This window comes from Theropithecus gelada, chromosome 2 (assembly GCF_003255815.1).
Source record: "Theropithecus gelada isolate Dixy chromosome 2, Tgel_1.0, whole genome shotgun sequence".
In the NCBI taxonomy this organism is placed as follows: Eukaryota; Metazoa; Chordata; class Mammalia; order Primates; family Cercopithecidae; genus Theropithecus; species Theropithecus gelada.
In genome coordinates, this window is record NC_037669.1 from 33,522,820 (window position 1) to 33,535,373 (window position 12,554).

The 12,554-nt window shown below is 40.4% G+C and overlaps 1 protein-coding gene across 5 annotated transcripts in view; it reads left to right on the forward strand.

Annotated features, from left to right (window-relative positions):
* SIDT1 (SID1 transmembrane family member 1) overlaps positions 1 to 12,554 on the forward strand; it is an 89,534-nt gene that overhangs the window by 15,986 nt on the left and 60,994 nt on the right. For all 5 annotated transcript variants that reach the window (XM_025375711.1, XM_025375712.1, XM_025375713.1 and 2 more), the window contains exon 2: positions 11,844 to 11,965. In XM_025375711.1, the coding sequence (XP_025231496.1) occupies positions 11,844 to 11,965 (122 nt within the window). The remainder of the gene's footprint in view (positions 1 to 11,843; positions 11,966 to 12,554) is intronic.

The following is a 12,554-nucleotide window of genomic DNA, read 5'->3' on the forward strand; positions in this document are numbered from 1 at the left end:
TTAGCTCTTGGAGTGAGAGGCACAGGTTGCCTAGAATCTGTTAGATTCTTCAGGACATAATATCTTCACACCAGTTTCCATGAAAAATATCCAGGACAGTATTTCCCAAAGTATGTTCCATGGAACAACTGCTCTTTCGGATAGTCTCACTACTTATTGCGTGTTAAAAGGATCCCAAGTGTAAGGGAGCTTAATCATGTTTTGAATGCCCAATCTGAACCCCATTTGATATGGTTTGGCTGTGTCTCCATCCAAATCTCATCTTGAATTGTAGCTCCCGTAATCCCCATGTGTCATGGGAGGGGACCGGTGGGAGGTGACTGAATCATGGGGGTGGGTTTTTCCCATGCTGTTCTCACGATAGTAAATACGTCTCACAAGATCTAATGGCTTTATAAAGAGCAGTTCCCCTGTACACGCTCTCTTGCCTGCCGCAATGCAAGATATGCCTTTGCTCCTCCTTTGCCTTCTGCCATGACTGTGAGGCCTCCCCAACCACGTGGAACTGTGAGTCCATTAAACCTCTTTTTCTTTATAAATTACCCAGTCTTGGGTATTTCTTCACAGCAGTCTGAAAATGGACTAATACATCATTCTTATGTGTTTGGCGGAAATTCTCCATTTCATGAGTATTAACTAGAGGTAGAACTCCTTTCATGACAGAAGATCAACACCAAGCACTTACTTTCTCATCCCCCCTCTTATTTTTACCCCCCACCAAGCTCAGGCATGGGCATGTAGTCAAGATGCTGCCAATCAGATCTGCTTTCCCTAAACTTTGACTTGGGAACCAACGATACAAGAAAGCAACTGTTCAGCAGCAACAGAGGCAACACTGAGTTTCCAGGGATGAGCATGGCAACACGGTGGCACTTAAACCTTCCAAAGGCTTTCTTTTGTCCTTAGAATAAAGCCCCAACTGCCCCAATATGACTTATAACACTCTTTGGGATTATAATAGCCCTTCATGCACCTCATGCTCCAGACAAACTCATTTTCTCTTAATTCTTCAAATATGCTTCTCTTACCGTCTCTCTTCTCCTTCCTTATGTCTACTACACTGTAGCCTTTGTTTGGAAACTTATCTTGCTCTGCCCTCCCCCTCCTTTTCTGGTTAATTCCTGCTCATCCTTTAGGGAAATATTCCCCCCAAAATCTATGTCATGCAATCCCACAGGAACTTGAATGTCAATGTAATGGCTTGTTCACTGGCATCCTGTTCGCAAACCTCTGATGTCAAAGAGAAAAGTGCTACGTCTACACTGCTGATTAATGTGTCTCCTGTGTCCAGAACAATGCTTCTCACAGGATAGGGAGTCAAACATTTATTGATTGAACAAAGTTCATCAGAAAGTAGCCAGAATCTGACTGTGCATTTCTCTGTATTCTTAGCCTGCCAATGATTATCCTTCTCTTCAACGTTTTTCCGTGTTTGTATTGAATTGAACATTTTAATATAAAATCTAGATTATAAACCAAAGGATGAAGGCTTATATGGCTATATTCATTCTAGATTATTGCTAGGCATAATGAAATTGGTGAGATGAGGTCTGGAAACTGCCTCTTTCTAGAAAAGTGCTCTGAGTACAAAATGCCGAGAATTTAAAAGTATAGGGAATAAATAGCTCCCAAGGAATAAACTACACTTTTCAATGAGATGGAATTCACTGGAATGAGCTCTTCCAGGCTAGCTGGAAGCCAGGCTGTGAAAAGAAATTAATATCCTACATGAGATGGACTATATAGTCTCTCTTTTTTTTTTTTTTGCCAGGGGTGATTGAGTTTATAAGTGTGTCTCCATGATAAGAAAGGGATTCAGGACTGCAGGGCTGCTTTGCTCAGGGGCAGCTGTTTTTATACAATAGTCACCCAGCAGTCCCATCTTCACTCGGCCAGCTGTGACTGGCAATCCCATGAAGAGTCTTGGCAGTGTTAAAAAGTAAACTGAAGCACAATAAGAATTTAAAGAGAGTATTTGAGCAAACAGAGATCCATCAATCAGGCAGCTCCAAACCGAAGTGATTTCCTGGGCTCGACCAAGGGAACACAAGGAGAAGGCTTTGATAGGGTGAAAATAGAAATAAAGAAAAGAAAATATTTTTTTAGTTACAGTTACACAACTGCCTTACTTGGTTTATCCTGCTGGAAAGTTCCTAGTTACAGAACTGTAAGTTAGTCTGTGGCTTCTGATTGGTATGCCCTAAGTTTTTTTTTTTGGTTTTTTTTTTTTGTTTTTTTTTTTTTGTTTTTTTTGGAAATAGAGTCTGGCTCTGTCGCCCAGGCTGGAGTGCAGTGGCACGATCTCGCCTCACTGCAATCTCTGCCTCCTGGGTTCAAGCCATTCTCCTATCTCAGCCTTCCGAGTAGCTGGGACTACAGGTGCCCACCACCACACCCAGCTAATTTTTGTATTTTTAGTAGAGGCAGGTTTCACCATATTGGTCAGGCTGGTCTCGAGCTCCTGACCTCAGGTGATCCACCCACCTCCTCCCAAAGTGCTGGGATTACAGGCAGGAGCCACAGTGCCCATAATCCCAGCTTATGTTTGCAAGTCAAGCAAGGTTTAAGACATTTATGAGGCCTAACTGGCTTTGTCTGCTCAGGAATTCTTCAGGCCTGGCATCCATGTTAATTTACTTTAACAGCAAGTACGTAAAAGCTGAAGATAAGATGACACTAAGGGAAAGGTAGAGTTTTGGAGAATGAATTGCTTTAAAATCCTACAAACCTAATGTTATGGGTTGATTTGTTGTCCCAAAAATATATGTTGAGGTCCTAACCCCTAGAATCTATGAATGTGACCTTATTTGGAAGTATCGTCTTTGCAGATGTGACCCAGTTAAGACAAGGTAATTAGGGCCCCAATCCAATGACTGAAATACTTATAAGAAGAGGGAAATTTGGACACACACACACACACACACACAGAGAACAGCACATGAAGACAGAGACACACAGGGGGACCGTCACGTAGCAACAGAGGCAGAGAAGGGAGTGATTAGCAAACAGTGATTCACACACTAAGGAATGCCAAGGGTTCACAGACACCACCAGAAGGTAGGAAGAGGCAAGGAAGGTTTCTATCCAGAGGAAGCTCTTAGAGGGAGCATGGCCCAGCTAACCCTTCATTCCAGACTTCTAGTCTGAAGAACTGTGAAAGAATAACTTTCTGTTGTTTCAAGCCACCTACTTTGTGGTACCTTGCTACGGCATCCTAGGAAACTAACCTGATGACACAGAATCAAGCCTTGCACATTACTGTTCAATGTAATACCAACTTCACCTGGGTCCCCTGGCTATATTTCTTTTCCTGGGCCGAGAAATGGAGAAATGAGCTATGTGAATGAGGTCAGAGACAATGCAAAGTTCTGCAACTGGCTGAGACCTAAAGAGAGGCAGTCAGTGCTTCTTCGGCACCACATCCTGAAATAAAGTTTCCACTTGCATATGAGAGACAGAAAGAGAGAGACAGACAGACAGACAGGGGGGCGGAGTCTGATCTATGAAGTTAGCATAAGCAAGTCAAACACTAGAGTAAGTGTACACTGCAGCAAATGAGCCAGGAGAGCAGTGAGAGTACATTTTGGGTTCTGCCACACCTGTGCGTAACAAGGAGCCTTTATACAATGAGGGTTGTCGCTCAGAAGTGGGCAAACACAAAGGCCAGCACATCATGACTTCTTTTTTATTAGTAGTAGGAAACATTCTAGACATAAAACAAGTATAGAAAATAATGTAACAAGCACGTATGTGCCTCACACTCCGCTTAAGAAATAAAAGGATAATATATTTCCTGTTTTTCTTCACCCTCATCCTCTTCCTCCATCCCCAAAAGTGACCATTTTGGGGAGATAGTCCTTCATAGGTTCTCTTGATTTCTGCACATCTTACAAGAAGGCACCAACTGAAGTTTTAAAAATACTATCATTTCAAGCATATTTGCATAGCAAACAGCCTCAGAAAGCAAACGATATCTCCCTGTGGACTAAAGGAAAGACAGACTTACTGTCTGTTATAAAAAACTTGGGTTTCTAAGCTCAGGGTTCCTCTCCTATAGTGCAACCCCCTGCATGTAGGTACGTATCCATCTGGACCCATCTCTGTCACCTTCATAGTACTGGGGGACCAGAAGAAGTGAAGCTAATATTGCTTACCCTGACAAGAGTCATCAAATTATTTGTTTCCAACCCAGGAGACTTGTGTCTTCTCCCAGTATCGATGACACTGTGGCAAAGGGGTAAAGTCTCAGATCCTTCAAAGTTCTTGAAATCCATTATTTTAAATGTGATGTTTATCATTTCTGATTATATATATTTTACTGAAGATGTACAAATAAAAATGTTGTATTGTTTTCCTTGTTTACAAAGTTAAATAAATGAGAAAATTAAGTATGTTTCCTTCAGCAACCTGCTTCTTCTCTCAATTTATCTTCTTGAGATTTATCCATACTGATCCATATTTCAGTTCATTTGCTTTTAACCACTGTATAGCATTTCATTGCATGAATATAATTTATCTCTTCATACTTCTATTATTTCGTTTGTTTGGTTGTCATTTAGGTTGTTTCCAAATTTTATTGCTGCAACCAATGCTTGCAGTGAACATTCTTGTTTATGACTCCTTGTGCATATGTAAGAATTTTCTTGTGCCTAAACTTAGTCATGGAAATGCTTAGATGTAATGCGAACTCATCTTCAACTGTAGTAGATATTGGCAACTGACTGAAGTCATTGCACCAAATAACATATTCATTCGCAATATGCAAATTTCTATTTCTCTACACGTTGCAAACATGGTATTGTCAATACTTGGGAGGCTTTACCTTTCTGATGAGTGTAAGTGCTGAACATCTTTTCACAGGTTCTTTGGTCATTCTTTTTATTATTTTTTTAAAATATTTTTTGAGACAGGGTTTTCACTCCCATTGCCCAGGCTGCAGTGTAGTGGCCTGATCTCGGCTCACTGCAACCTCTGCATCCTGGGCTCAAACAATGCTCCTGCCTCAGCCTTCTGAGTGGCTGGGACTACAGGAGCACACCACTGCACCCAGCTAATTTTTGTATTTTTTTAATAGAGACAGGGGTTTCACCATGTTGCTTAGGCTGGTCTCGAACTCCTGAGCTCAAGGGATCCACACAACTCAGCCTCCCAAAGTGCTGGGATTACAGGCATGAGTCACCACGCCTAGCCTGGTCATTCTTTTCAGTTGTTGTTTATATCCTTAACCCACTTTTTCCATTGGTGGTTTTTTTTTCTTATAAGTTTTAAGGGTCCTTATATATTCAAGACACTGGTATTTTGTCTGTTTTATATGTACAAACATCCCTAGTCTGTGGCTTGTCTCTTCCCCTCCTGTATGGTGTTTATATAGCTTCTTCATTTCATAGTAGGATAACAGATGATACAGAGTTGGGTACAGTGGAGCCAGGGATTCAAAATAGTGATGGTAGCATCTTCTGACCAAGCATTGCGTGGAGATTGGAACACAGGCTTGGGTACTGGTCATGATTCTTCCATCGCTGAGTATCCTTGGAGAGGTGCCATCATGTCTATCTCAGGTTCCTCCTCTGTACGTGGGATGGTTGGAGTAGATGGTCTCCCTAAGCGCCTTCCCAGATGTAAGGTTTTCCAACACTGAGTGAAGGTCTTATGCATCAAGCAGGCAATGGTAGGACCTATGTGGAAGAGCCCAACTTGTAGGAAGCCTGTGCTGCTTTCCTGACTCCCCCGGGGGTAATCACATTGTCCTCTGTGTACCCACAGTACTTGCTCACATTGCTACCATCATACTCATCACATTATGCAATTATTGGTGCCTTTTCCATTTGTCTTTCTGACTAGATTGCAAGCCTCTTCGAGAGCACAGTTGCCTTTAGAATATCCCCAGCACCTCCCATAGCTCCTGACTCAGGGAAAATCCTCAGTAAATGTTTGATGGATGAGAGTGGGAGCATGGGAAAGACAGGAGGGAGGGAGGAAAGAGGAGCCTGCAGAGGTACACTCAGTGAACACAACCAAACACAGCACGGTTACTCAAATAGTTAAACATCTGAAAAAAGGACCATCAGCAGATACTGTTGTAGCTCTTTTACAAGTGGAGTCAGTTTTTCAAGATCATACAGGAAAACAGTAGTGTACTGAATAATGGAAACCAATAATCTCTGATTCTTAATCTAATATTCCAAATAATATAGGCTGCAGTCTCATTATTTTAGCAAAAATAAACTAGATTTTTGAATTGAATTCATTTCCATTCTTTTATGCAACAGAAATATATTCCTTATAATTTTGAACCTTTCTCTACTGACATGCTGAAAGATTAAAAGGAGAGTCTCTAAGCTTTAAGACCTTTCATAACTGTGATCTATATAATATCAGAGATGGAAGTACTTAAATAATTCTCTCTTAGCTAGCTATAATTCAATTTCCTGCTTGTAGTAAACACAGAAAGCAAACCAGATTTATGCAATAAAAGTGCTCTTGTTGTCATGACAACAGGAAAAAGCAACAAGAGGAAAAATCTTAGCTCTTAGGAATGGCCTTTCACAAGGTGTCAGCGCCCATTAACCATGGTCAATACCCTGTCCTTCATTTAGTTTTGCCTTTGCACAGCTTTCTTCGCTGCTGCAAATGTAATCCAATTTTCTCAGCTGCATATTAGCCTCAGGAAAGGCAAAGCAAATTTTGATCAGGGCTCTTTATCCTTTCCTGGGGGTAATCCACTATCTGTTCATCTTGAAAAACTGCCCAATGTCTTCTAGCTCCTACTCTAACTTATTTTTGGCAATTTATTATGCCAGTATCTCTGAGTTTGTTTTTATTATGACTAGTAAGAACATTATTAAATAATAAAAAGGTTAAGTGGATTGCAAAAGCCAGGCCAGGAATAAAATGAGGGTGTGGAGATGAACAGTGAAGTGGGATAATCATGGCAGTGATACATCTGTTCTGCCAGTCCAGTGTCAGCCTCAACAAACACCAGCTTCCAGACCAGCTCTAATATTGGTGATCTCATGGATGTACATCTCAGAACAATGGGCAGTTGGCGAGTTGCTGACTAATGGAGTTATCCATTAGATGGTTTCTTTGGAACAATCCTTTCCAAAGTCTAGTCCCCACCCATGTACATCAGAATCCCCCAGCAGCTTGCTAAAAATTTATATTTTTAAGTTCTATTCTTGATTTGCCAAGTCACAAATGCTGGGGGTTGACTTGAGGGATTTGCTTTGCTAAAAAGCACACTAAAATTTGAAAATCTTTGCCTTAGATCAAAGTGTGAAAAAAAAGATTGAAGGAAATCCCATCTGACATTAAGTACTTAAGAAGGGAGGAGGAGGTTGCATCTTAGGTGAAAAAAGGGAGGCAGACAAGTTCCTTAGGTTTTATCTCAGTTCTGACTGCTATAGCTTTTAAGCTGGACCAAAGTGTGCTCTAAAAACACATGCTATATAATGCTGGTGAGTGTCTGTATTACAGCCTCAAAAGTGAGCCTGCTTCTAAGCTAATGCATTCTGCCAGGCACTAAGGATGCCAAAGATGAAGTTTGCAGCTTCCTAGAAGAGCCATGCAGGTAAACTAGCAGTTTAAATATCATGTGGTTCACAATGAGATGCAATTTTACACCCACTAGTATGGCTATATTAAAAAAAAAAAAAAGGTAGTGACAAGTGTTGGCAAGGATGTAGAGAAACTAGAGCCCTTATATATTGCTTGCTAGGCAAATCACTGGAATGTAAAATGATGTACCTCTTTGGAAAACATTTTGGCAGTTCCACAAAAAGTGAAACATAGAGTTACTGTGTCTCCCAGCAATTCTACTCATAGGCATATGCCCAAAAGAATGGAAAATATATGTTCATACAAAAATTTGTATACAAATGTTCACAGAAACATTGTTTATAATAGCTAAAAAGTGAAAACAACCCAAATGTCCATCAACTGAAGAATGGATAAACAGGATGTGGTATGTGCATGCAATGGAATATTATTTAGTAATAAAAAGGAATGAAGTACTGATACATGCTACAACATGAATGAACCTTAAAAACATTATGCTAAGGAAATAAGCCAGATACAGAAGGACACATTGTTCCATTTATTTGAAATACAGGCAAAGCTGTAAAGACAGAAATTAGGTTAGTGGTTGCCAGGGATTGGGGGAAGGAAGGAATGAGGAGTGACTGCCAATGAATACAGGTTTCTTTTTGGGGTGAGAAAAATATTAGAATTAAAGAGTGATGATGGTTGCACAACTTGGTGAATATATTAAAAACTACTGAATTGTGTACTTTAAAAGAATGAATTATGTGATGTATGAATTATATTTCAATTTAAGTGATAAAAGAAATGGCCAAGAAAAAATAATACAGTTGACTACATTTTAAGGATGCTATGTGTGGTAGAGATACCATATAGAGGTAATCAAAGGCCACACAGCACACCCACAAAAGGAAAGGACACCACTTATTTGGTAGGGTAGGAAAATGTTAGGGAAGACTTCCTAAAGGAAGACTTTAAGAATGAGGAAGATATCCAAGGCCAGTCAACACTGGGGACATAACCTTTTTGAGAAACAGTAATTGGACATGACAAGACAGTGGAGGTGTTGGTAGACAAAGAAACTAGAGACGAAGGCACGGAAGACATCAAGAAGACGCTTGAGGGATTCAAATCCGTGGAGAAAAGGTGAACTTTTAAGTAAGCGATGTTGGAATAACTGGAGAACCGTATGAAACAAAGATAAAATTGCAATCACTCCTGATACCACATGCAAGTATTGATTGCAAAGGGATTAGAGGTTTAAATAATTTTTTAGGATGAAACCATAGAATACTAAAAGAAAGTATGAGCAAATTCTTCAGTAACGGGGAATGGTGAAAACTTCCTTGACTGTGACTAAAAATTCAGGAAAAAGATTGAGAAATTTGACAACTTGAATCTAATGATGCCTCTAGATCTACCTACCAGTTTGCAGGCAATACAGGGGATCAATAAAACCTGTTCAATGACACTGCGGGGTGCAATCCACAAAATCTGGAACGTGGGTTCTTCTACAGATTTGTAATGCTGTTTTGTGAGCTGCTTTCTTTAACAAATAAGTGTCCCAAAAAAGGAGAGAGGGGTACCCTTTACATTAAAAGAGACTCAAAAGACATATGAACCAACTACAGTGTATGGGTCTTGTTTGTGCCCAATTCTTTTTAACTGGAAAAAAATTTTGAAACAATTGAAAAAATTCAAACACTATGTGGATGTTAGTAATTGTTAGAATTATTAATTTTATCAAGTGGGATAATGGTGTTGTATTTAAGTTCAAAAGAGAAGGCTTCGTGTCTTAGAGATATAGACTGAACTGTGGTGCGGATAAATGATACGGTCTTTGGTGTGCACCTTTTTTTTTTTTTTTTTTTTTTTTTTTGGGTTTTTTTCTCTTTTTTTCCCAGGCTGGAATGCAATGGCACAATCTTGGCTCACTGAAACCTCTGCCTCCTGGGTTCAAGCAATTCTCCTGCCTCAGCCTCCCGAGTAGCTGGGATTACAGGCATGTGCCACCACGTCCTGCTAATTTTGTATTTTGAGTAGAGACTGGGTTTCTCCATGTTGGTCAGGCTGGTCTCAAACTCCCAACCTCAGGTGATCCACCCGCCTCAGCCTGCCAAAGTGCTGGGATTACAGACATGAGCCATCGCGGCCGGCATGGTGTGTACTTTCAAATAATCCAGTGGTGGGGGTGTATGGGAAATAGGAGGTATAAATGAAATAAAATACATTTGTTAGTAATTATTAAAACTGGATAATAAGTACCTGAGCACTCATTATAGTATTCTTGTTATGTTGGGGTAAATCCAAAAATTCTTCAGAGCCACGGAAGGCCTTTTCAACAGGGGAATGAGGAATGACAGATGAAACTGCCCTTCTAGCAAGTGCAGCCCTGGAGCCGGAAGATTAGACAGGGGGCTGCCAAGGAGGGTCACTGTGATGCAGGACTGAGCTACGAGAGTGTCACTGGGGGTGGAGGGGAGGATCTGGGTGTGAACAGTATTAAGGACATAGAAGCAAAGGAAACAAAGAAGCGGGAATCAAGGATGAAGCTCCAGTTTCAGGCTTAGATGAATGGCTGCATGGTGGGGCCATTCAACAATCAAGGGAATTCAGAAGAAATTAAAGTTAAGAGTGAAGGGAGTGATCATTCCATTTCAGATGCTTTGAGTGTGAGGTGCCTGTGGAAGATTCAGAGCTTAAGAAAGAGGTCTCACTAGAGATATGGTGGCAATTTTCAGCTGCAGCATAATTTCCATGGAAACATGTAGAGTGTAGGCACAAGAAAACTCTCCCTTCAGAGCAAGCACTTCCTATCAAATTAGTAAGTTACTCTTGGGCTATTTTAACATTTAATAAGCAATGCAGTGGCTTAAGGAGAATGATATGAGAACCAAATGGCAGTATATGACATCTATGCTATTCTGTTTCCTCCTAATTTCCACTTTGAATGTGCGATAGATCATTAGGGCTTAATTGCAGGATTTTCTTGTTTCATTTTCTTTCTTCTAATAAAGAAGTTTTCGAGAGAATACTAAGGCATCAGAAAAACAAAATCTCATGTGGAAGATTAAATCTTGTTGTTGTTGTTTTCACCCTATCTCTCTTCTATTTTGTTCTCTTCCATGTTGCCTATGGTATTACAAAAATTGAAAGAAGGCCAGGTGTGGTGGCTCACACCTGTAATCCCAGCACTTTGGGAGGCTGAGGTGGGCAGATCACTTGAGGTCAGGAGTTCGAGACCAGCCTGGCCAACATGGTGAAACCCCGTATCTACTAAAAATACAAAAATTAGCCGGGCATGGTGGTGCACACCTGTAATCCCAGCTACTTGGGAAGCTGAGGCACGAGGATTCCTTGAACCCGGGAGGTTGCAGTGAGCCAAGATCATGCCACTGCACTCCAACCTAGGCGTCAGAGGGAGACTCTGTTTCAAGAAAGAAAAAAACAAAAGAAAGAAAGAAAACACTAACACCATCTAGATCCAAAGTCATGTTCACTTTCCTGTCTTTAAAATAACCATAATAGGGTTAAATTCTTGGATTGATATGCATGTATTCAGAAAGACCTATGGAGTTACTGATATAAAAAAGCATTTTGTGTCAAGGATTGATTTATACCTTAGAGCAAGGGGAAGAGAAGAATACTCAGTCCTGTGATATGTGTTGCTGGGGAAGCGTCATGATTTATTGTTGGTGGGAGCATCAGGCCATCTGTTAGGCTTTAATAAAGTGTGGTCATAACATTTTGATTTGAAACACAGAATGATTTACCAACCCAAAATTAAAGTTTTTCAGCAATTAAAGGTCTCATAGGATTTGTTTTTGAAGGAGGGTGGCTTTGTGTGTGTTGTTTTATTTTTAGATATTTGTATCTCTAGTATTTATATTCAAATAAGAAGAAAAACACATCAGTATCTTTCTTCTTCTGTTCTGGGTTCATTCTCAAAATCTTGTGTTGCCTGCTCCGTGCAAACTCCTCAGCTTGCTGTTTGAAGGCTTTATAATTTGGTCTCATCTAAAATTAACTGAATCAAAATTTTAGCAGGTTGGATTTAGGTATCATTTAAAAAAATTCTTCCCATCCAATTTCAATGTGCAATGAAGGTTGAGACCCACTCTGGTTAAAATACGAATGAAGAGATACAACTGAGGCATTTGGATTACCTATCATGAGAAGCAAATATCAGAAATTAAAGTGTTTCTGAACCTCATAGGGCAACTATGGTGTGTGTGCGTGTGTGTGTGTGTGTGCGTGCGTGCGTGTGCACGTTTTGCATTACCTCTTTCTCCCCTGCCATGCAGGTGACTGCCGTGAGGGTGTATGTGAACAGTTCCTCTGAGAATCTCAACTACCCGGTCCTTGTGGTGGTTCGTCAGCAGAAAGAGGTGCTGTCCTGGCAGGTTCCTCTGCTCTTCCAAGGACTGTAAGTGGGTTTTCTTCCAGGCAACTTCACTACATTTGGTTTTCTTCAATGTCCTAGAACTTAATTGATCTTTGCCCTAATGAAAGGAAAAATCAGACATTTGGAATGTCGAGACATTCTGCCTACAAAGTGCAAATAATGATCATGGTGCACTCTCTGACCTGTTCTCTCTGTTCAATTTTTAGATGAGCAGTCTACCTAGATTGGCAACACCTAGAAGAGCTTTTACCATTTTAAAAACATACTATGATACTCTGTAGCTTTTGGGTACTGGGTCAACCAATAGCCCTGCAATGGGCTATGTCCAGCAGTTAACATAAATGAGTAACTCTTCCCCTGTTCTTCAAAATGCCCATCGTGTGTCTGCATTCTTCATTCAATAATATTTATCGAACACTATTAAGTGGTGGGTGCTGGAGATGCAGCAGTGAAAAAACAACAACGTGCCTGCCCTCCTCGAGTTTCTATTTTTGCAGGGGAGAAGTGTATAAGATACTACTGCATTAATAAAAAAACTTGCAAGGCATGCAAAATGCATGCATAACATTATTTTTAAAGGTTGAAGAACTTGAGGACTGAAATACTGACT